This window comes from Dermacentor albipictus, chromosome 1 (genome assembly GCF_038994185.2).
Source record: "Dermacentor albipictus isolate Rhodes 1998 colony chromosome 1, USDA_Dalb.pri_finalv2, whole genome shotgun sequence".
Taxonomy (NCBI): Eukaryota; Metazoa; Arthropoda; class Arachnida; order Ixodida; family Ixodidae; genus Dermacentor; species Dermacentor albipictus.
This window is the reverse complement of record NC_091821.1, coordinates 267,255,017-267,280,176: the sequence shown is the minus strand read 5'-3', so window position 1 is coordinate 267,280,176 and position 25,160 is coordinate 267,255,017. Positions and strand designations below refer to the sequence as shown.

The window sequence follows — 25,160 nt, the reverse complement described above, 5'->3', positions numbered from 1 at the left end:
CGATTTCTACTTTGTTTCCGAGCTTTAATGTCATTTAAACATTAGTTTTCTATTTTGGACTCATAAAAAGTTGGCACACATTTGATTTGGGGGCATGTTAGAATTGGGAAAGTACTAACAAATAAATCAGCAGTGTGTTTTGGCGTTTTTTCTGCATCTTGCTTAATTCGACCTATTTCGTCAATGCTGTCGGGGTTGAAATAACAGAAGTCAACTATAGTAGTAAAAGCTGTTTTGTACTAGGAATGGTTAGGGACTTTTGGGGCAGGTAACTTTAAAAGTTAATTGAACTAAGCTTACCGCATAAAATGTTCATGTCTCTGCTGGCAGCACAGTCAAGCAGCTAGAGAAATACCAGAGGAGGAAGCTTACAAATGCAAAACTGTAGAACGTCGGAACAAGAAGTTCTTAATGTTTCCGGTTTTGTACAGAACAAACATAAAGTTTTTGTTTTGACTTGATCGGGGACCCAATTTTTCAATTGCATGATATTATGTTAAAGTCAGTAAGGTCTCTTGCTGCCAAAGTATAAAATGCTAGATAGTTGACCATTCAAAGTGTCTTTCCCAGGTATTACTTTAAGCTTGATGCTTTTGTGTCCCAACTACCCCTTTTACTTAGTCAAAACTTCACTGCATGATCTCTGGACATTAATTACTGCTGGTTTTCTAGCTACAGAGCATGTTCCTGCTTGTTCCTTTAGTTTATTAAGTGCACCCTTACACTCCTTATTCCCATGTATCTGGACTGGCCAACTTGATAATGCACTGTTCTTTCATTTATCACATGCACCTTTGCTGTACAACTTCATGCAGGGGAGCATGCGTGGACGCTCACGTGTAGCACGCTCGGCAAGCCAGCGCAGCAATGGTCCTCGGCCAGCACATCCACCGCCACCAAGGCCTCCTGCACCCCCTGATGGGTCCCTGTATGATGACTGCACCACAACTCTTGAGTTTGATGGCACTCCTCTTGCCTTTGTGCATGATGATACGAACAATTCACAGCGCCCACTTCCAAATAGGCCACTGCCTGCGCGTCCTGCACCGGTCAACGCACGACCTGTGACAGGAGTGGCTGCACTTGCACAGAAATTTGAGAGGAATGCGACAGAGTCTTCACAGCCACTTCATGGGAGGGCACAGCCCATGGCAGGGCAGCGGTCTCACATGACAACACTTTCTTGAGCATCTGTCATGGCACACTGGCATTGTACATTGCATCAGCATGTTGTCCCTTGGCCTCAACTTGTGAACATTTCAGAGATAGACAGCAAGGCACCTGGGGCCATGTATTCTAGTGATTTTTGCATTTTCCATTCTTCTTGCCCCTCTTCACTGGCTTGCATGATCACTGGCTGATAAGAAATGAATAGAATTGGAGGAAAAGAAACCTTACAAAATATGACCTGTGTGCATCTTGTACACCCATGGATGTAGGCTGAAACATTGCTATACAGCCACTGTTTGCTATGGAAGCTTATTATAGATCCCTACTGCTAGTGCACAGTCTACGTAACACTATTGGAGCCTTGCAGATTTCATATTATAATTTGGTGGCTCTCTTAAAAAAAGCAAGGGACCAGATGCTGCTAATTAACATTTTGTTCGGTGCTTCTATTTTCATATGGACACATGCAGAAAGTAGCATCCTGCAGTAATCTTGCTGTAAACTATGCCTAAAGAGATGCAGTGTGACATGTCATTGGACAAAACCAGTTGTGTTTATTTGGTGCACATCAATAATTGCATCCTAGTACAGTAAAACCTCGTGAATGCGTAGTTGGCGGGGAATGTGGATAAGGTACGCACTAAACGAGGTACTAATTAACCAACAATGGCAGATCAGAGGCTATAGACCTACTGGCCAAAAAAAGCTTGTGAACTCTCACTGAAACACATATGCTGACAAATTTTATTTGTGAGCAGGCAGCAAAAGATCTGCAATTTTTCTCTTGCCACCATGGCGGCCTTGCAGTGACGACAGCATTCTCAAACCTGGCAAGGCTGCAAAGCCAGTTTCTCCATCAGGTCCCACTTCCCTGCAAATGCCCTCATGATGATCAACACACTAGCTGTATTGTCATCGATGTCTTCCATGACAATGACATGGAAGTGATAGAAGCTATGGGAGCTACGATGTTTTCATGTCATTATCAGTGGTGACTGCAGTCCAGGAAAGGTCTGTGTGCCGCAATTTTGCTATCTGTGGTCTGTGGACCCAACATTTCGCCAATTCCACGCTTGTATGCACTGAAAAACAAAGTAATTACTACACACTTACTATTTCATATGCGTTAAGCAACAATGGTTTAAGCAGTCAGCCAATACATTAGGTTTAATAGCTACAGGACGGGCGATACATCGCAACTATATTTAAACCGGAATTTTCTAATTAAGCAGGTACGTATTCAAGACGTCTTACTGTACTTGCATTGTAATGCACGACAACTTTTTACTGGGATTAGTTACACAATACAAGGTCTGTTAGAAAAAGTATCCGACCTTTGGCCGAAGAAAAAGAACTGGCATAACTGGAGCATTGAAAACCTAATCAGGCTCAAGGTAGTCTCCTTGGAACTCCACACACTTCTCCCAGCGGTGCTGCCATTGTTGGCAGCATTCCAAGAAGGCCTCTTTCGGAATGGAGTTTAGCTCAGCTGTCGTTGCAGCCATAATGTCCTCTCTTGTCTGAAATCGCGCTACTTTCAATGGCCTCTTGATATTGGGAAACAGCCAGAAGTCACAGGGGGCCATATCAGGAGAGTAAGGAGCCTGTTGAACTACAGGAGTCTGGGTTTTCACCAAAAAATGTCCGAATAAAGTGTGAGGAATGTGCAGGTGCATTGTTGTGATGGATGCTACAATTTCCTGTTGACCACAACTCCGGTCTCTTGTGCCGCACAGCATCACATCGGCGATGGAGGATATCCCTGTAGTACTCTTTGGTGATTGTTTGACCCTGTGGTGCGTACTCGTGGTGTACCACACCGTGGGAGTCAAAAAAAGCACCCAGCATCACTTGGTGGGCCTTCTTTGGTCTTGGTTATGTGGAATGCTTCTACTGTGATGACTCTGATTTGGTTTCCGGGTCGTACCCGTACACCCAAGACTCGTCACCAGTGATTATGGTGTTCATGAAGTCGGGGTCACTGTTTGTGGAATCCAGCATGTCCTGTGAGACTTCAACACGAAGTTGCTTTTGCTCCACCATGAGCAGCTCGGCACGAATTTTGCTGCAACTCTCTTCATGGCCAAATCTTCGGTCATAATGGAATGTGCAGAAAAAGTGCCGACGCCCACCTCTTCCGCAATTTCTCGGATAGTCGCACGACAGTCCCACATCCCCACAGCGTTCACTTCGGCACTGACCTGGTCATTTCGGCATGTTGATGGCCGTCCGGAACGTGGCTTACTCTCCACCAATGTGCGGCCGTCTTTAAACCGGTTGTACCACTCCTCAATCTGTGTGCTGCTCATAGCATCATCACCGAAAGCCGTCTGAATCTTCCGAATGGTTTCCATTTGGCTGTCGCCCAGTTTCTGGCAAAATTTGATGCAGTAGCGCTTCTCCAGTCGCTCCGCCATTTCCCTTGCAATGAAAAATCGACGAGAGCACTGTACACTACCTCACTCAAACGCTGCGTCCCAGCGACTGACGCTATCGGCAGGCAGGAAAAAATTCATGCATGCGCACGGATGTTCAAGGTCAGCTGATGCAAGCGCGCTTGCTTCATATCCATCATGTGTTCACCAAAAAAAATAAGGTCGGATACTTTTCTAACAGACCTCACACATTCAAGGCACTGAACTTGGCAAAAAGGGCACGGTGCCAGTTACATAATTCGTCCTCTGCGTGGAGTTTCTTTCAAGCATGAGTGACATTGTTAGGTTAGAGCATCACACACATAATGTGAAGATGTCATTAATTTAATTAGTAAGTACAAGTAATTTCCCCTATGTTGTCCTTGCTGTCTTTGTTGGCTTCTCGTGATACGATTAATAAAAATTGGGCCCCTCGTTTCACCCCCTTTCTTCTCATTGTTAGGAGATGCACTTTTAATTTTGCTGGGAGGTGCCTCGCTGCATGCGCTCTGACATGAAACGGTTAAAAGGCATCTGTTGAAGTGCGTGCCAACTGTTTCATTGTTGGAATGATTTTGGCCATCTCGTGCGCTATAACCTTCAGTTACCATTGTATCCTAAGTCATTGCCCATCCCTGAGAGTTTACCCAGCCTCGTTTTCCTGCAAAATGTCATCATGAAAACTACATCAAGAAACCTCCCACCCTGTGGACAACTCCACTCATAGCCATTGTAATAACATTGTATAGCTGCTGTGCATGGAATTTTCTTGCCAGTTTAGTTTTCCGCTCTGAATGTGAAAACACACATGTAATACAGTTAAAAAAACCTCGATATAACAAGTATTTAATTTTTCATAACCCCTTGTCTATAGAACACCATGTATTTGGAACCTCAATAGAGTGGGTGTAAGTTGGCAAGATCGTCTGGACCGTGACTGCGCATGACTGTAACTCCGGCTGAGCTCATACGCAGCCTCGCACCCTGCTTTAGAGGTAATCTGCCGCATGAGCAAAGAGTAGGCGTGCCGAGACCGCGTGGCACAATGTAAACTGTCTTACCATGCGTTTAGTATTGCAGGCTGTGTAATCTCGAGTTTCAGTAACCCATTGGAGCGAGAGGCAGTCGAAGCACTCGCTCTCCGCTGCCGGCGCTTTTCTTGATAGCGCTGTCCCAGCGCAGGTGACGCTATCAGCAGGCGGAGTGCAAGCGAAAGCGTGACTGGCTTGGCTTAATTCGTACCGCCGAAAAGATGTTGTCGACGTACATGGCATGAAACCGTATCATTCGTCGTTGACTCCAAAATTTATCAAAATGAATTGTTTTGTCATTGAAATTTGCTTTTTTCGATTGCAACTGAAAAATTGACCGGCGACTGTACTTATTTGCATAAAAGGTATAATTTCAATAGAACAAAATTTCGATATAACGAAGCAAATTGCCAATTTTACCGACTTCGTCATGTCGAGGCTTTACTGTATATGCAAGTTGAATCACCGACTGGCACCCACATATGATTCTGCAGCAGTTGCAGAGCTTCTCAACCAAGAAAATTTCATAGCCACCTATCATGAAGCCTTGCGTGATAGCTTTAATGAGGCAACTTGTGAATGAAACGTTTTGCATCATTATGGGGAGTCTATATAAAGCTACACTACTGTTTGTGCCCAGCTTTTTTTTTTTTTGTGCTTGTTTCATGAACTTGGATGCACCATTCCTGTTTCTGTGCATATTACGTGTTATGGGTGGGGAGTAGATGGTGACTCAAAATATTATGGTATTTCTCGTGCGGCCAGCAGTCATAAAAATATATAGGCCGCGTTTTCTTTCTCCTTATTTGTTCTATGCCGGTTTTATTTTTTATTTTCTTTCATTTGTTTCTCAGCATTTCTAGCATAACACATCTAGACTGAGGATAACATTGTGAAAATTTTCATTCACCTGTGCATGATTAATTTATTATGCAATGCTGTGCATAATTACCCACTGTAGCAAGTTAAAGCAATGCATAATCGTAGTAATCAGCTCAGTTGGATATTTATGCAAGAACTGATTGTCGATGCAAGTCATTGATTGCATTAAAGTGTGAGCCGTATTCAGGTGTTGCGTTGCTAGTGCTGATGCAAAGGGCAGTTATATGAGCTGAAGTTGATAATGGGCACTCAAGGAATTGTTGCACTCAGGTGCAGTGGGATCAAATCGGTCACTCAGCCAATAACCTACTTTTGTTAGCTGTATCACGTGCATGCACACACAAACACACACACACAAAGTGAAGTTCATAATGCATCACACTTTCAGTTCATTAAGATCACGAATGCCAACATACATGCTGGTTTCTGTTGTTCAGTGGTAAACTTTCTTATAATACTCTCAGTATTAGGTGTCCTCATAAGTTTTATCACTTCAGTTGTTAGCTAAAAAAATGGTGGAAAGTAATGCTGTGAATGAACTGAAAAAAGATTGCAAATATACTCGGGTGTGTTTACAAGTGTTCCATTTTAGTCCACGTTATCATCTTAAATCATGCCTTTTGCACCATCTGGCAAAAACTGCCATTGTATGCACAGTTTATGAGAACACAGTCTGCATATGACAGACGAGTTCGCATAATTTTTAACATTCTGCAGGGTGGTGCTGGTTTTGTCTGGTGCAAAAGCTATGCCTCGTTAATTGTGCGTGCCAGTGTGCTCATCACACTTTGCTCTGACATGCAGGAAGTCTTGTGAAGTGAGTGAGTGAGGCACCCAAGAGTGTTGCCCAGTGGAGTCCCTGTACATAGGCGACAGATACTGGTGTGTGCAGTGCAGTGTGGACAGAAACACCAATACTTGGTGCATATTGGGCTGTGCCCTTGGTTTTATATTTGTATGAATTGCACTGGTATTAGTTGAAGTTGGTCGTTTAACATCGTGTTGAGCCAGAATCTGAACTCATCAGATTTCTGCATTGAATAGTGCAGTGGTGGTTGATTGTTTTGAGAATGCACTCCTACTTAAATGTTCTGCCATGGTACAAAGCTCATTGCATGCTGTTTTAATGTAGTGTGCTTTCAACCTTTATAGTCGCATGACAGTTTGCAAGGCTTGAAAAGCCCTACAAGTAGTCTTGCACCATAATGCCTTTGAATGAATGCTGCAGTGCAAACTCTGGAATTTCAATTATCGGACGTTTCTACTGTTGATCGGATTGCTCCCACATGGCAGCCATTTGGCATGTAACCGGTAGTTTAAGATTTGTCTGTGTTTTGTGCTTAAATAAGAAGTGTCTGAATGTGTTAGAATGCAAAGAATTTAGGTTTTAGAATTCCCATTTCTGAACGTACATTGCAGCAAAGCTATCTACACAGGAGCCTTACCATTTACCATAGAGTGGCTTTATAATGTTGTTGCGATTGTAAAGCGAGCCAGACCAGGGCAAACATTTTGGATGTAGCAAGTGCAAGCGGTGTTTAGTTATGCAATGTGTGAACAGTATTGCAGTGTTGGCCATATTGTGTGGAAAGAAGTTATTGTATCAACCAGACCACACTGCACAATATTACTTTCTCTAGAAATCAGACATATTGGAGGATCCATGTTAACATTTCTTTTTACCAGTATTAGACTTATGACAAAACAAAAATAAGGTGATGTGCATGCTAGCTTCTTGCAGTTCTTTGCATGTGATACAGAGGTAATCTAAAGTTGTGATCCAAGCGCACAACAGAATGGCACTACGTATGTAGAAGACGGCAAGCCAAGCATATTCCCAATTCTTCTAGGTTCTGCATAAGTGATCCTCCTGCCACAACTTCTTGCTGTGCGTGTTTGTTTCTGTAAGTGCCTATTTATAGACATTATGCATCTATTCATATCTTGTGTTTTTCATCTGTGAACAGGAGACATGTGGTTCCTTAAAGAAAAATGTTCTGCCATTTCATCTGGATGGCATCTGCAGGCCAAGCATTTCTAGTGCATGTGGCAGTTGTTGCAACACTGTGCTGTCATAGACTAGACCAAACAATGACTTTAATAGCATTCAGTCTTGCAAGAGCATAAAGTTTTTTGCCTGTGTCTGTGTGCAATATAGACAAGCTGCTCATTTTTTGTGCAGGACTACCACTAGTGCAGTTTCAAAGTGTGAATGTCACAGTTTTATTTTGTTCTTGTACATATGTATTTACTGTGTTGAGCAAACGTCGCTTCTGTGAACAAGTATATAAAAAATATATATATATATATATAGACTTATACATATGTACATAATAAACTGTTTATTTATGAAGCGTGTGTTGCCCATTTTTACTCCAAAGAAAATGATGGGGTATAAGGTTGCAAGAACAAGAAGCATACAGGAACTTTGAATCCCTTTTCCTGCCCTGCAAGTCCCTTATGTTTCTGTCTCGTATAGTTCATTGCTTCGATCTAAATTGAAATGTGTGGCCTACGTCCCTGTGACCAACAGTGCTGAAAACCAGTCGCCCATCATGTTGCGATAAAAGACATGATGCGTAGACTGCACAGTATTGCACAACAATTTCATTTTAAAAGTATTGGTGAAACAAAATATTGTAAAGTGCTATTAAAGGTTTCGGTGAACCTGGATAATATGCCTGCGATTAGCAGTTTAGAACTAACAAAATCAAAACAACTCCAAGCATTATCGTCGAAAGAGAACCTGCATTGAGTATCTAAAATAGTGCTATGTTAGAGTGCAGATCGCTATTATTGCATCTACACTCTGCTGAGCTTTCAGTAATTTTTCTCATATATATGCTGCAATATTTATTGGAATGCTAACTCACAATTTCTTCATCTAAAATCACTGGAGCATTTAAGAGATCTGCGCAACATAAATTTGTACTTGGAAACATGAAAAACCAAGCTTCATACTTGGTAACCATAAAGACGAGGCTTTCATGGTTGCAAGTGCACATAGACCGCACAGCACGTTTTTTTTCATTAGACAGAAGTATGCTCCATGACTGAAAGTGATTCAGAGGCACATGCAACCTAAGCTAGTACCCGGGATTCTTGAAAAGCTGCAATTATACTAGCAGTTGCAGAGGCAAAGCCATCATGGTTGCTAGTGCACATACAGAGGAACTTTTTTTCATGTTCCAAGAGCGTTCATTAAGTTCGTACTATCAGTACCATAAGTAGATATCAAAATGAACACACGCCTCTCTAGCTTTAGCAGAATAAAAGAATTGTATAATATGTACCGCAGGACACTGCTAGGGCATCAGGAGAGTTAGCTGAAGCATGGGAAGTGACGCACTTTCTGCAAAATTTGGACACAAGTCTGATTAATGCCAAGCTGGTGGCATTGTGCAGTGACCATCGCCGTACAGTGCTTGCGCTCATTCTTTTTTCCGCTAACCTCACATTCCGCACTTCCGAGCTCTGAACTGCAATCATGCCATGCACCTATAAGGCTATAGTAAAATACTCTGCTTTTGTTCGAAAGTGTGAAGAAAGGCTCAGCGAAAAGGAAATTCGGCTCGGAGTAGACTTGCAGCCTGAAACTGACTTGCAGACTCCTTGCTGCACATTTGTTTCTATAAGTGCTTACTTGTGGGCATTGTGTGTGTTAATTGCTTTTTTTTAGTCTTTTTTTTTATTTGTGAGCATGGTTCCCCTGAAAAATATCTCTGCCATAGCATCCAAATAGCATATGGAGGCCACAAATTGCGAGTGCTTGTGACAGTTGCGATAGGTTAGACGAGTGACTTGAATATCATTCAGTCATGCAAGATGAGATGTCCATTTACAGAGAACTACCACTAGTGAAATGTGAATATAACAGTTTAGTTTTGTACTTGCTTAGTTGTTTTGAGCAAAGGTATTACTAACATGCTGCTCGAGCACAAATGCACACATACGTGCATAGGCAGACAGACTTCCACCTAGATGCACAAGTTGCTTGCTTATAAAGCTCGTGCCCCTTTAAAGGAGATGGATAGTAGTGCATAAAATTGAGGAAAGTGCAAGAACTTAACTACTTTTCTTGCCCTGCACTCTTGTTGCAGTTTTGCCTCTTGATTTACTGCTTTGATCATAAGACGACAATATAAATTTTGTGGAAACCCAATAGGTGGAAGAAGATTCATGAAAAGAGAAGGAATAGCGATTTGGGCGAGTTGGTCAAAGTTCATGGCATGACTTTCAGCGCAAAGCACCAAAATGCAGAAAGAAAATAACAAAGGGTTAGCAAAAGGACAACCACAAGCGCTGTTATTTTTTTACCAACTGGATTTATTGGTCAAGAAGAAAGATATATACACAAGCTGATAGGGTTATCGCACACTGTATCAGAGGCATATCATCAATAGGTCAATGAACCAGCAGTAAAAACTTGTGAAAAATTCATGTATGACAAGAATTTGTAGACAGGTTAAAACCAGACTCAATTAGGGTTTACATAGATTCAAAAGTACAAGCTTCTTATCGTGTAAAGCGACTGATGGTTGACTCATCATGCACTTGTCGCTGTATTTTTTTTATATAATGGGCCTCAGAAATTTCCTGTGTTCTGCATGGCAAATTTCGTGTTCCCCGCAAAAGAAAAAAAGCGCTCGTGTTTGTCCTTTTGCTAACCCTCCATTATTTTCTTTCTGCACATCATGCCATGAAAAAGAAAGTTGGCATTCACAAGACTGTAGTAATCTACAAAGGAAAGTCATATGTGTTCCTCTTAAAGGAAGGTTTACAGTCGAAGAAAAAATTTTCCCGTTCCAGAGATTGAACCTGGCATCACCTTTTTGGTGTAGTCGCTCTACCAACTGAGCCAACCAGGAGGCCAGCAGTTGGCTGTGGGAGATCGACAAAATTAATTCTGCAAAAAACTCTCAAGGTGGAGGAAGATTCATGGAATGTAAAGTTAGAATCCACCAGTCTGTTGGATGCCAGCTTTCAGTTTTATATTAAGTGGAATTGGTGCAAGTGTTAACAGCATCACGAGCACAGACTGCACTCTGTTGCAAGAATTTAATTCTTTAGAGTGCAGACTGCACATCCCACATTAAGGCAATCTGTTTATATTGCAAGACCAGTGGCGTAGCTAGGTCGTCTGGCACCCGGGGCCCTTAGCTCTTCTGTCGCCCCCCCCCCCCCCCGGGTGTAGTCGAGGAAGGCGAGGATATCGACAAGTTTCAGGTGTCTTGAGACGTATATTACACCCCCCCCCCCCCCCTACTGGCCCCGTGCACCCGGGGCCCACGGCCCCCCGGCCCCCCCTGTTGCTACGCCACTGTGCAAGACTATGCACTTTTTATGGAGCTCGTGACTGACAATGTTTCGCCAGGTGTACATGTGCATAATGGCAAAACACCACTGTAAGCCATGCACCAATATATTATAATCGCATCTCCAGAGAAGAATGTGCAACCTGCTGGTAAAGAACGAAGCAGATCAAGTAAAGTTTTAATAGTTAAAAGCTTGTGTGCAATGTAAAAGCAGCACAGGATTTGCCAGTCTTAACTAGCTCCCACTTGCTCGCTATAGTGGGTGTACAAACATGCCACAAGTTCACTCAAAACATTTTTGTCATCTTTGTGAAATTTGCAATAGAATATTGTGTTTGCCAGGCAATGTAGCCCTGGCCCGTAAGTGTTTGTGTTCAGCTTTTTTAAGGCTATAAAGAGAAAAATTGAGAACAGCAGATACTTTGAAGCAGGGGCAGTATAATGTAAGGATTCCTTTTGCTTGACACTATTCCTTCATCGTCCACTGCTCACAACTAGCCAATTTTGATAACGGGAGTGAACAACCGCTTGGTTCACTAACAAAGTGCAAGGACAAATAAAATTGGAATAAGAATTGTTACATTATGCCAGCCCAGCAGTACCTGTAGTAGCACAAGCGTAATGATGTGCATTTTTTTGCTTTCACAATCGTAGCATTTGTGATATTTCCTTGCCTATTGAAAGTCATTACTTCATACAGATATGACCCAAAGTTGACAAATGGACAGTTTAAAGATTGGAACTGAAGGACATAGCAATGCATGAACTCAAGTTTTTAATACATGTCAGTATCCTTCAGGTGAATACACAAAGCAGATATGTGCAATGTTTTACTAGAACAGTAATTTGGGCTATATTAATCATGGTCACCTAACAGTATGTAAAAGGCGGGATATAACAAATACTGTGCGTCTTTCTTTTTTTGTTATATCGCTAGTTCTACACGCTATTAGATTTGCAATGCATATAAAATTGGTTTATTCTTTGTTCAGCCTGATGGGGCACTGATAAACTTTTTTTGAACACGGTAAGCAAATGCCCTTAATCTGTAGAAACTGCTGCAGTGAACATGGAAGTAAAATATTGCTCTGCTGCATGCAGCAGGTAACTTACAGTCTCACAGAATAGATTACTTGCTCTCTCCTGCAGCTTTCAAGGCTGCCAATGATTTTTTCCACCTTGTGCGATTTCAGCAATGATGTCACAGCAGGCACTGAGCTGTCGTTAATGACAATGAATTACTCGTAAGCAATGTATGCAAGTACATCCCTCTAGATCTTTGAGCCCTAGACATGAGGGACCGTGTTAAATAAGGTTTTCTCTCCAGATTTTCTAGGAAATGCCGAAGTGATAAAGCATCCCACCTGTCCCATCGTCACTTCTTCGTTGCTCTTGGGCACCTTCGTTAGAAACCAACATTGAGGAGTTAGCGTAAGCACCCCAGCTGAGAAAAACCGATGAGTTGTGGTGGAATGAGGAAAATAAACTTTGTACTTTTTATGTCCCCATTCATATAGGGACTTTTTCAAAATTTGTTCGGGAACGTGCTCCATGAAAAGCATCACACTCATTCCAACATGATGCCGAGGTTTCAGAAAAATGTTTCAGGGCTTCTTCAAGCCCAAGAGATGTTCGATAAGTTGCCTAGTATGCATTTAACTTATAAAAAGTTATGCATAACTTTAAACAAACAGCTGAATGTACTAACAAACAGCAGTAGGTCACGCAACAAGGGATTTGTGTTCAGTGCACACTAAAACAAACAATTAGTGTATACAGTTGTATTGTGTTATGGAAGCCGTGCAACATTTATTTTGTGCCAGGAACTTGGTTGCAGAGAAAATCATGACTGTTCTTCCAAAATTCAAATCGCATATGATAAATCAGATGCCAAAGCTCTGAAACACATCCTATTCCACTATCTGCTGCTGTTAGGACATTGGAGCCAGGAAATGAAGCCACCAGCACATTAATAAACAAAACAAAGCAAATAAAGCATTGATTATGCATGTATGTTACAACATCACAATGTTAGAACACTTGTTGCAATGGACTTCATTGACGCAACTGTAAACGGGAGTCTGGGTTGTACTGGTGACCTCTGAAATTATGCTCCACTGGTCGGTAGCAAGCCTTTTCCTCGGTAAAAGTCATGCTTAAGGCATTTTGGTGTACCAGTCTATCAATAGAATTGCTGCTTGCCGTTAGTGTCCCCTTGAGATAAAGTGTACAACCAGTGGAGTAATTTATGCCAAGAAAAGCTTCCGTGTTAAATTCCCAAGCGTGAGATACCACATAGATTATACATTCTATTAGGTTCTATAAAGTGCAACACACATCTGGGCACATAAGAATGCAAATCAGCATTTCTCATTTCCCTAGTGCCAATGATCAGTTCAGAATCAACAGTTCCTGGGACCATGCCACTTTATTAATGAAGTTCTAGAGATACAAGCCCTTTCAAGTCACATGTGCACACTGCTGAGAGTGTAAATAGTTTAATAAAAACATACTTTCGTACAAAATGCATGCAAAAATATGGTGGCTTATAGAGCAGTAACAGGTACAAAATTCCAATATATGCATACATATATGCTCCTTTGGTATAGTTCCCAGGTGCTGTGGACACTACGAAAAAAAGTAACTTCATAGCTATTATTGCTGACCTTAAAAATCAATGTTGTCATGGCGCAGAGAGTGGTTGTTGCTTGTCTCCAATTTTACTAATTTGAATAAAGGGATTCTTTAAAACTGATGGTAGCGCTAAAAAGGAACGGACACACGATGAAAAGACGACATGACAACGAAGAAACGTCGTCGTGTCGTCTTTTCATCGTGTGTCCGTTCCTTTTTAGCGCTACCATCAGTTTTAAAGAATGCATCACCAACTAGCCCAGCACCAAGTTTTATTGAATAAAGGGACACCAGTAAAATAAACTTTCATTGTATCCTTTCATTTTCACAGTTCCAATAGTGTACATTGCATACAAATATGATCAACTTATGTATAGGACATATAAGTTAGAGTGTTGCCTTTTAAGGCAAAGCAGTCTTATTTGATGGGTGCTCCCTTGAGCGAAGCACACGTGACAGGTTGGCCATTCACAATGAATGCACAACCTCCCCACTCGGCCACAAGCGATGCAGAAACCTTCATGTCCACCTGCAGCTTCTCCCAAATCTTCTTTTTCGGATTTAGCTGGCTGTCTGGCTGGATGCTGGCATCCTCGTAGCCTTCAATGAATACTCGGTCTCCTGGATTGCAGTTGCTGCGAACAATAAATTTGCTTAATACCATCAAATGAGCTATACAATTGTAGGCTGCTGTGACACCAGTGACCAACACCAATAATTACTAGAACAACATATTTTCCAGCTATTTGGGAACACTTAAGCAGTCAAAGACAAGTACCAGCAAGTGGACAGAGACAAGCGCCAAGTATGTTTAGTTATTTCTTAACAATGCTGAACCTGAACGCTCGACAAGTTTATTTCCAGCTATGACTGGTTCCTTGTCCACTCTTCGTTGGTGGTGTTTGTACTGTTTGGCTTAATTAAGTACTAAAGTAGAAAAATTATGTTTAATCTGCAGCATCCGTTAGTCTGGCTTAACACAACAAATGGCAAGCTGTAAAATGCCACTTTCAAAATTAAGTCTTGAAATTGGCACATATATTGAAGTGTTCCTGACGGCTGCCCAATTATGTGCTTAAATGTGCAGTTTACTACGAGACTGGTGAATGTACTGTTTGATAGCATGGTAGCATATTTGTGCACATTATGCAGGTATCATTAAACACACCACAGTGAAATACAATACCACATATCTCTCAAATGCTTGTGAATTATGGATGAAAGAATGGCTCTGGTACATTAGAAGCTTGCTACAATGTCACATAAGCACAATACAGCTGAACGTGTTGCTGCTTACTCACCTGGGTGGCTTTAGGGGCTCAACTTGCCGTGGCTCCTGCACAGATGCGCAGAGCACCATTGCTTGTGATTCCACGCCCCGCATCTTAGACGGCTTCAAGTTGCAAAGCAGAACAACGTTCTGGTTGAGAAGTGCTTCCTTAGGTACCAAGTTTCGTAGGCCACTCACAACTGTACGGGGTCCAGTAGGTTCAGCCAAGTCGACACGTGACACATAAAGTGCATCTGCATCTGGATGGTCATTAACTTCCACGATACGTCCTACCCTCAAGTCAAGGCGCTGTGGGGTTATTTCATCAAAAACCAATTTTGTTGGAGGTGGGTAGGCATCTGCAGCCAGCTTCTGAAGCTTTGGATCATTGAAGATTTCTCTGATTGGATCTAGCAGCCGATTCAGCTGTACTTCGACCATGGCCTTCAAATCACCTGGGTGCAGCTTGAGGTTCTTGAAATCTTGCTCCAGCTGTTCATAGCTCGAGTACGTTATATTACCACCGTGTGCCTCGTCACGCTCGATTACCAGATCAGTGCGCTTCTGAAGAGGAATAAGGACATGCTTCACAAAGGCAAGAACACCGTTGTCCTCTAGGTTTCCTGGCTCGCAGAAAGCCTTCTTGAGTTTCTTTTTCACGGCTGCCGGGGTGTCCAGCAAGTCGATCTTCGAATCTTCTTCCGAAGAACTCATCTTGCCGCCCGACAGGCCAGGCACCATGGGGTTCATTAGATGAATGCGTTTTTCATAACCCAGTTGAGGTAAGTACTTCTCGGCAAACGTGAAAATCTTGCGCTGGTCAACACCGCCGAACTGCGCATCAACATGCAAGTACTCCTCATCCAAGGCTTGCAATAATGGGTAGAGCATGCTACTAAGGAGAGGGTGCTCGACTTGCTTCACAACCTCAGCCCCGGCTTTCTTTGCGTCATGCTCAGTCACCAAAGACACCAGGCGATAGACATCCATAGAGAACTCTTTGCTCAACTGGTAAGTGGAGCCCTTCACAAACTTCAGCTTCTCCAGCGGCACGTCAATGGACTTCAACATTGCCTTGATTACGTGCTCGTAGTACTGCGTTCGAAGTTCAAGCAAACCCCAAGGGGCCTTCATATTATCCAAATATGCGTGCAAATCTGCGAAAAGAATGGTTACCTCACAACCCGCTTTCAAAAAGTCGGCGATCTTCGACATCGGGACGAAATAGGCAACGTGAGGCTTGCCAGTTGTTGCTGTACCCCAGTAGATTTTCAGATCTCGATCCTTCATGATTTCATTCATTCGTGCTTCACCGAGCACTTCCTGAAGGTTTCTCGTAACGAAGTCCACTTTTGCTGAAACAGCTGCGGTGCCGGCGTTCTCTTCAACGGTGTGCTCAGCCATTATAGACACTGATGTGCACAAAGGGAAAAGCTAAACTGCTGATATTATACAAGCACGACAACCCGTAATGAGCATACGGTGCGCTGACACGTGTAGCAGGCGAACAAGCGCTCCACGCAACACTTCAAAGACATTGACGCGAAAAACAGGCAGCCACCGGCGCCTGAGGGCGCTCTAGGCAATAACGCACGTCATGAGCAATGAGTGAGTACTTACCCAAATTACATGCCATTCAAGTCGCTTAATTTTCTTCGAAAATTTTGGCGAGGATATAAGAAAGCAAAAATTACTTATTCACTCACTTCTACGAGTTTTGCACGTTTTGTTTGGTTTCAGTTTCGTTTTCGGAGGTGTTGCGTTTTTTTTTGTAAACTTTTGTTTTATACCAGGCATGCGTAACTCAGCGGATGCTCGCGGATCATGACCGTTCAAATAAGATGTGTATGGTTTTGTGGCAGTTTTGCATTGTAGGAAATGACGCACCTTGTAAAACTTGTAAATCTCCACTATGTTTTTCGTTTCTATTCTTTACATCCAACTTGCTGTTTGTTTCTTTCACAAACTTCCCGATTCATCTTTCTATCTACACACCCTGTAACGGTGTCCACGCTTTTTAGGTACAAATACTTTTGCATTTTAGCTGCCCATTTCTTTTGATCCATGTTCCTGCGCCTTTCTTCCAAACTAATTTTGCTATGCGCTTCTCTGACTTCAAACGAGGCCGAACTCATGTCCCCTTGCACTGCCTCGTTTGTGCTTTTACCGTGGGCTCCCATGGAAAGCCAACCGGCCCATCGATCTTTGGTTAACTTTCAACGCCGACAATATATCCGATTTTAGTCACATAATGGCATATGCGAACGTTAGCGCTGGCACCATGACTCTTTTTCAGATCCCATATGCACCACTTCATATTTATTGTGGCCCCAAAGTACCCTACGTTTCATTATTGTTGAATTCCGCTTCCCTTCTATTTTCAGGCTATCGTAGTCGGTGCCTGAGTAAGTCTTTCTTTCGTTTATGTATTCGCCAAGGTATTTAGACCGTAGCGCCCGGCAGCACCATGCAGTAGCACGACGACAAATTCAATTCGCGTTTGGAGCAGTGGTTAATGCGAACCCCGCGACACTAACCCCAGAAGTGTAACCAAAGGCGCGACAACACCCGCCTGCCCTCCCCCCCTCCTCCCCCTCCGCCAGTCAAGTGTGAGCCCGCTCCTCGTAGGTGTTTGTCTTTGTACTCCCCCCCACTGCTTCCTGGAACCCCTAAATACATCTATTGCATTTTATTGGGTGTGGGAAGGGGGGGGGGGGGGGAGTGCGTCACTGGTGTGACATCTTTGTGCACAAATATCTGCACCTGAAAAGCGTGGACACAGAATGGAGGAAGAAGTCAAAAAAGTTGGCAAGCAAGTACAGGGTAAATGAAAGTGTAAAAAGACAACCAAAGGGTCATCAAAAAGAACGTGAGAGAAACAGAGACATCAAATTGGATGCAACGAATAAAAAAAAAAGGACCACGGAGATTTACAAGAATGGGAAGAAAGAAATTGGAATTGAAAATCTGTACGATAACACATAGGGCAGTACCTTGTTATCTGAAGCTAGAGCTGGTTGTCTACGGACAAAAAACATACCACAGCAAATACTTGCAACAAGTTGAGGCATGACATGTATGCTGCAGCAAAAATCAGATCACTCAATACATCCTAAACGGAATGCGAAGGGAATCACCCGGCGAGACCCGTAGGTAATTAACGTACACTTTCCAGAAGCGTTTGGAGATGAAGTGGACGGAAGGATCATCCGGTCAGCAGTCGATAAATGCAAGAGATGTGCAGAGTACTGGTGCAAAAAAAGCAGGGAAGAGATTGATGCGACCGGATCCATTACAGGCATATGTAGCAGTACAAGGCAGATAATGAAGTTTTGAGCAAGAGAAGAAAGATCAAGGCGGGTAAAGCACTAAAGATAAAAATGCGATTCATTAGAAATCGGATTATCGGGAACGGCGGAGGTCGGGAAACAGGTTGCGTACTAGGTTTCTCGCTAATTAATAAATACATTAATTAATATATTAAATTAGTGCAGTTAACAGGAAGACGTCAGAAAATTTCAACAGCCGTTTTTTTTTTTTTTTTTGTGGATGTGGTTGCTTGAGCTACTCAAACCCTCAGTTTCATTTTCCCAGCGAAAAACTTCGAAGCTTTCTCGTGGTACAGGGCCTAGGGGAGGGACTTCTTGCGCGATTTAAAAATTGATATGACATCACCTCGTCAGTAGCTACAAACTTTACATTGTCAGTAGCCGCGCGCGTAACTGCGCAAATTAATTATATTACTTAATGTGTTCAACTAATTAGCGAGCAAATTAGAACATTCATCCTACTTTTGAGGAACTTTCGGCAGTCTTGGCAAAATCACCGTATACAGGGTGTCCCAACTATCATGCAGCAAGATTTTAAAATACGCAAATGCCACGTAGATAGACAGAACTAAGGTAATACTCTATGGCGTCGCTTGGAGATACTCATTATTTTTTGCATTCCGCCTAATTACATAATTAGTCTTACCTAATTAATAAACTTATCAAATGTTATAATTAGTTCAGAAGTGGCAACGAGAAAATTGCAGAGCAACATGAAAAACTCCCGATACAGCTTTCTGTTGCTCAATACGTGCTACATGAAAGTGTTTTTCCGAGCGTGAAAGAAGCCCGCTACACGCAAAATTGCCGCGCGACTGGCCACTTGAGGCACTGCAAGATAAAGGCAGCGTGATGCGAAAGAGCTATGACCATGCTTTTATACAGGGTGCGTTGCGAGGCTCGTTGGAAACGCAGCTTTGCTGTGCGGTTTTGCGCAGCATGTTTGAGGCAGCCTGGCGTATACCTCAGTCGTAGCGCGCTAGGCTAGAACGCAGCGTGTCTGTGGCCTATTCTGATTATCATCCCCGGAAATGGCCCTTAATTCTGCTACTACTAAGTGGCGCAGCATCGGCGAAGAGAGCTTGGGGGTGATATGTTTGCCATTTAGTGTTTATGACAGTCTAGTCAGGCAGCAGTTTTATATCTTATCTTACAGCCAGTAATGTTTTCCTTAGAACGGGCCCTATTACAGGTCTCTACGGCACACAAGTCCTTCAGCAACTTATTTTTATCAACTTTTCACTTTTTTGGTAATTTAGCGTTTTTGGAAATCCGGTCATAAAGCAGCCATTTATCCTTGGAAAGTTTGTTTGCAATCAGGCTCTATATATACATATATATAGACACGTTGAGAGGTTAATCTTTCAGTTTTAATGACAATTGCTAATGTTGCGCTTAAATGTGATCGTAATTGTCTGGTAGTTCATGGTCTTTTTTTTTTCGCTTGTAAGTGGAATTGTGGTACCTGAATATACGGAAATAAATATTGCTGCTGTAAATATATGCGTCTGCATTTGACTATTCTATATTCGATTCGATATTCGATACTTTCTATTCGTATTCGATTCCTACACTCGATCGAATCCCGGCCGTGGTGACTGCATTTCGATGGGGGTGAAATGCGAAAACACCCATGTACTAAAAGTCCCCCATTACGGCGTGCCTCAATCAGATGGTGATTCTGGCACGTAAAGCCCCAGAATGTAATTTTTTTTATTCCTATTCGAAAATTTTGATATTTGCTTATCTCTGTAGTTTTATTCCAGGTCACTGCAGTGCAGTCTCTGAAGGAGGTTCCACACTGCTGTCTTTTGTATAAATGTATGGTCATTGTTAGCGTGTAGAAAGCGTTCCTTAAAGTGTATTCATTAAACCAAGAAATCCCACAACGAGTCCATGTCTTCGTTTACAGCAGAGCTCTGTTGCCTGAACCGCTATATAATACCTCGGTTATGTATGCATGCACAGGTCCCGAAACGAGTTATTTGTTCGAGATGAACTGGAGACGCTGGAAAGGTTTTCATGAGGTTTGACAGCTTCACTCTGCCGTCAGCGCTGAGGCTCGTCGGTGAACCTGACGTTAGACTTCGCGCAGACCATACGTCTTGCGTGGACGTCAAGCTTTTCATTGAATTCGAATGTCCCTTGGTGCCACGCCGACTTGGGTAATCTCGGATTTTTATTTGTTCCGTGCACAACGAAATCGCTACGCCACGTCATCCACTCCCGCATTGTGCCATTGTTTACACACTTTGGGAGCGAGCGACGCAAGGGCCGAGAGACGAAAGAGTGGCTTTTCACTCTGCGCAAGCCGCGTTGTAAGCAGCGAACTCTCTACAGCACACACCGGTCGTACAACAGCCAACAACAACTCCGCCGCTGACCGTTTATCTCGCCCACGGTCGCCGCTTGGCCACCTGAGCGCGAAAGAAAGCGTGTCACGTTTTGGGCGACTCAATTGCGCAGTCACCTCAAAGATGAAACGGGTTTAGCAGCGAGAACGACGACGGGAAGCGAGAGCAGGGGCGAATAAGAAAGAGAGACAAGGGCAGCAGAAGCGCGCAACAGCGCGGGAGGAGGACTGGAAGCACTATGCCATTATGTCTGTCTGTCGATGGAATCGATACCGACGACGAAAAGTATACCTTCAGCGCCCAGTGGTGTGGAGTAGGCGAGTCCGTTCCTGGCGCCATTGCTTTGTTTATTTTTCAACTTTTTTTTTTAATCGAGGGAACCGGCGTGACTGGTCTAGGGACATTCCGTCGCGCTGACTTTGCCGCAGCCGAGCCAAGGCCGAAGAATAAAGCACCCACACAGCGTACGCACGTACAGTGATGAAAAATTGAAACGTGAACAGCCACGAACACCTTTGCCGCGTATAATAATATGGAAGTGTGACGTGTAATCGCTCTGTAACCAGTTGCATGGAGTTGATAGTGTACTAAAATTTTACTTAAACTGCTATTTTATTTTATACTCTTGTCGACTGCAAGGGTTCCAGAAAACTGGAAGAATGCAAACATTATACTAATCCACGAAAAGGGAGACGTTAAAGAATTGAAAAACTATAGGCCCATTAGCTTGCTTTCAGTATTATATAAAATACTTACCAGAATAATCTTCAATAGACTGATGGCAACACTGGACTTTAGTCAACCAAGGGAACAGGCTGGTTTCAGGAAGGGATACTCTACAATGGATCACATCCATGTCATTAATCAGGTTATTGAGAAATCCGCAGAGTAAAATAAGCCTCTCTATATGACTTTCATAGATTAGGAAAAAGCATTTGATTCAGTAGATATACCAGCAGTCATAGAGGCAATGCGTAATCAAGGAGTACATACCGCTTACGTAAATACCCTGGAGAATATCTACAGGGATTTCCCAGTCACCTTAATTCTACTCAGGAAAAGTAGGAAGATACCTATAGAGAAAGGGGTCAGACAAGGAGACACAATCTCCCCAATGCTATTCACTGCGTGCTTGGAAGAAGTATTCAAGCTATTAAACTGGGAAGGTTTAGGAGTAAGGATCGACGGCGAATATCTCGGCAAGCTTCTGTTTGCCGACGACATTGTTCTATTCAGCAACACTGCAGACGAGTTAGAACAAATGATTGAGGATCTTAACAGGAAGAGTGGGGTTGAAGATTAATATGCAGAAGACAAAGATAACGATAAATAACCGAGCAAGAGAACAAGAGTTCAAGATCGCACATCAGCCTCTAGAGTCTGTGAAGGAGTACGTTTATCTAGGTCAACTACTCACAGGGAATTCTGACCATGAGAAGGAACTTCACAGAAGAATAAAAATGGGTTGGATCACATACGGCAGACATTGTCAGCTCCTGACTGGAACCTTACCATTATCATTGAAAAAGAAGGTGTACAATCAGTGCATTTTACCGGTGCTGACATATGGGGCAGAGACTTGGAGACTTGGCAAAGAAGCTTGAGAACAAGTTAAGGATGGCACAAAGGGCGATGGAACAAAGACTGCTAGGCATAATGTTAAGATGCAGAAAGGGAGCAGTTTGGATCAGAGAGCAAACGGGTATAGCCGATATTCTAATAGACGTTAAGATAAAGAAATGGCGCTGGGCAGGTCATGTAATGCGCACATTAGATAACCGTTGGACCATTAGGTTGAGAGAATGGGTACCAGAGAAGGGAAGCGCAGTAGAGGACGGCAGAAGACTAGGTGGTGCGACGAAATTAGGAAATTTGCGGTGCTAGTTTGAATCGGTTGGCGCCGGACAGGGGTAATTCGAGACCGCAGGGAGAGGCCTTCGTCCTGAAGTGGACATAAAATAGGATGGTGATGATGATGACTCCGGGCAGTCTCACCCACTACAATTTGTAAATTGCAATATGCGCCATAAGGTAATTAGTTAAAAATCCATAGTGAATTTTTGTCGACTAGTCGAGTATGCATTTAAAAGGTTTGTGCAAGTAATGTCCGCCTCTTGGACTAGAATTATGCTATCTGCCACAGCTAATAAAAAAAAATGGAAGGGTTCGTTGAAACGCCCTGCATAATTTCTTACTGTTCATTGCATGCCTAGCCTGGACTTTTCGCCGGTCCATAAAATCAGACCAGTAAACCAAGTGCCTTAAAGCTTCCCCCTTCCGGCGTGCACAGAAGTAGTCAAACCACAATCAAATGAGATACGAGAGGAATTTCTTAGTCGATAGACGAGAAATATAATCTTATAACTTCAGTATTCTGCAATTTTTTCGCCGAGAAATGTCTTTAAAGTGCTAAAGCAATTGCGTCGTACACGAATGATAATTAAGGTTCACATGAGCATGGCAGTACTTGGGAACCATTAATTTCGTCATGTGGTGCACCTTTGTGACATAAATCAGAATAGCAAAAACAACATATCATGGCAAAAACAACATGCAGATCAATATACAGGAGGAGGTCCGAGAGCACGCCGTAGTGGGACCTCCTGCCAAAGGTTAGAAACAAGAGTAGTTGCTAAACTAAAACAGCATAATAACAGCAGTAAGCTTAGTTGTGTTAGAACAAGAAAATGAACGCACATAAAGTAAGAAAGTACGAAACGAAAACTATAAGCAGTGAACATTATTCTAAGAGGTCAATATAAACCTAATAATTCAGTGAGAATACAAGTCTTTTTTAAATGTACCAAGTGATGAACAGCGTTTAAGATAAGTTGTTAGAGTGTTCCAAATAGATAAAGCAGAAAAATATGTGGTATGTGGACTATAAAAAATCGTATTACAGGTATTAAACGTTTCCATCTTACGCAAATCTATTAGGATCGGTGTTAAGATAAACACTACAATATACACTTGATCGTGTAAGATGATGCAATGGTTTGATCAGGATAATCGCAAGATAATATTTAAGTAAACTAGAAATTGACGGTATATATATATCAAAACTATGAAGCAACGAGGAGGCACTGCTGTGCCATGAACTGCACTTTAGTATTCTAAAATTATGGAGTTTTACGTGCCAAAACCAATTCTGAGGCCCGCCGTAGTGGAGGACTCCGGAAATTACGACCGCCTGATGATTTTTAACGTGCACCTAAATCTAAGTACACGGGTGTTTTCGCATTTCGTCTCCATCGAAATGCGGCTGCCATGGCCGGGATTCGATCCCGCGACCTCGTGCTCAGCAGCCCAACACTATAGCCACTGAGCAACCACGGCGGGTACTTTAGTATTCTGATGATTTGCTTTTGTATGTGCTATATAGGAGATAAGTAAGATAAGTATTGCCTCATGTCGTGATGCAATAGTTAATGTGACTGTGAATGAAGGCGTGGTATAGTGTAATTAAAGTCCGGGTGAGGTTCTCCGGTTTAAGTGCAATAAGCTAGTTTTTTTCGTAAGTACGCAGCGCGGTTAGCGCATTTTAATGTGACATCAAGAATAACGCCTAGGAAGGAGCATTCGTTAATGGTAACAATGCGCATGTCATTGTGTTTGATCATAGGGTATAATGTGAAAAAACCTTGGGATTTGAATGGAAAACTATGAACTTAGTCTTTGAAAGATTAATACTGAGAGGGTTATATCGGCACCAGGTTGAAATGTTTTTTTACGCCTGTGTTTAGTTTTAGAGTCATTGCGTGGATGGATTCGTCAGAAGCAAGTTTAGACGTGTCACCTGCATAGAGAAAATGTTCAGAGTTACTGACAATCTGAGGAAGGTCATTTGCGTAAATACAAAATATAAGTAGGCCGAGTAATGATCTTTGATGAACGCCTTTATCAATAATAATACAATATAATAGTGTAGGGTGAATGGTTACAGCCTGTTGCCGATTAGATAATTAGCTATTAATTAGTGTTAAGGTAAGGCCAACAATTCGAATGGCTTGAAGTTCAGCTTCCAAAGTGATGTGATTAACAGAATCAGAAGCTATTGTTAGGTCTATCAATAAGGCTGCAGAAAACTTACCAGGACCAATAGCTTTCTGTTGAATCCTTTAAAAATCAGTAGGAAAAGCTGATCGGAAGCCGAACAGATGAGTTCGCACAGCGCACTTAGATAAGTATTTAGTTAGACGTTTCTCGATACCCTTCTCAATTGTTTTACTAAAAATGTGAGAAACGCAATAGGACCATAATTTAAGATACATGTTCTGTCGCCTTTCTTAAGCACTGGGATAACTCTTTTTAGGTTGGAATGGAAACGACCATCTTAAAGATTAAACTAAAGATGCTTGAAAGGGGACCATGTACTTGCTCGTTTTTAATAATAATAATATTTGGGGTTTTACGTGCCAAAACCACTTTCTGATTATGAGGCACGCCGTAGTGGAGGACTCCGGAAATTTTGACCACCTGGGGTTCTTTAACGTGCACCTAAATCTAAGCACACGGGTGTTTTCGCATTTCGCCCCCATCGAAATGCGGCCGCCGTGGCCGGGGCTCGTTTTTGCGTTATATTTGCTTTTTTCGTACATTGAATTACCATGTAAGCCGAACACGCTTAGGAGCAAGAGCCCCTGTCAGGCCATATGGCCTTTAGCTCATGTTTCCTCTTTCTGTAACAAAAAAAAGAAATAAACTTCTAACTTCAAACTTCAATGTGGTGAGTAATGATTTTAATGTTGTATGAATAACTTT

At 42.5% G+C, this 25,160-nt stretch overlaps 3 protein-coding genes across 4 annotated transcripts in view; 1 reads left to right on the top strand and 2 right to left on the bottom strand.

Annotated features, from left to right (window-relative positions):
• Window positions 1-7,850, top strand: part of Meltrin (meltrin) — a 128,225-nt gene extending 120,375 nt beyond the window's left edge. For both annotated transcript variants that reach the window (XM_065448885.1, XM_065448891.1), the window contains exon 21: window positions 816-7,850. In XM_065448885.1, the coding sequence (XP_065304957.1) occupies window positions 816-1,187 (372 nt within the window). In that variant the 3' untranslated portion in view covers window positions 1,188-7,850. The remainder of the gene's footprint in view (window positions 1-815) is intronic.
• LOC135916479 (protein GVQW3-like) lies at window positions 3,061-3,587 on the bottom strand. Its single transcript, XM_065449856.1, has 2 exons — window positions 3,343-3,587; window positions 3,061-3,259 (listed from the first exon to the last, which is right to left on the bottom strand). The coding sequence occupies exons 1-2, from the start codon at window positions 3,585-3,587 to the stop codon at window positions 3,061-3,063; spliced, it is 444 nt and encodes a 147-aa protein (XP_065305928.1).
• A 5,371-nt stretch (window positions 7,851-13,221) lies between the features above and the next one.
• Window positions 13,222-16,274, bottom strand: TyrRS (Tyrosyl-tRNA synthetase). Its single transcript, XM_065448879.1, has 2 exons — window positions 14,748-16,274; window positions 13,222-14,081 (listed from the first exon to the last, which is right to left on the bottom strand). Exons 1-2 carry the CDS (start codon window positions 16,118-16,120, stop codon window positions 13,865-13,867), a joined length of 1,590 nt encoding a protein of 529 aa, XP_065304951.1. The 5' UTR covers window positions 16,121-16,274; the 3' UTR covers window positions 13,222-13,864.
• Window positions 16,275-25,160: the final 8,886 nt, after the last annotated feature.

Coding starts and splice junctions, on each gene's coding strand:
- LOC135916479 (XM_065449856.1), bottom strand. CDS start 3,587: ATGGCGGAGCGACTGGAGAAGCGCTACTGCATCAAATTTTGCCAGAAA. Junction 3,260..3,342: donor GAAGTGAACGCTGTGGGGAT/GTGGGACTGTCG, acceptor TTATGACCGAAG/ATTTGGCCATGAAGAGAGTT.
- TyrRS (XM_065448879.1), bottom strand. CDS start 16,120: ATGGCTGAGCACACCGTTGAAGAGAACGCCGGCACCGCAGCTGTTTCA. Junction 14,082..14,747: donor GAGCCCCTAAAGCCACCCAG/GTGAGTAAGCAG, acceptor TATTGTTCGCAG/CAACTGCAATCCAGGAGACC.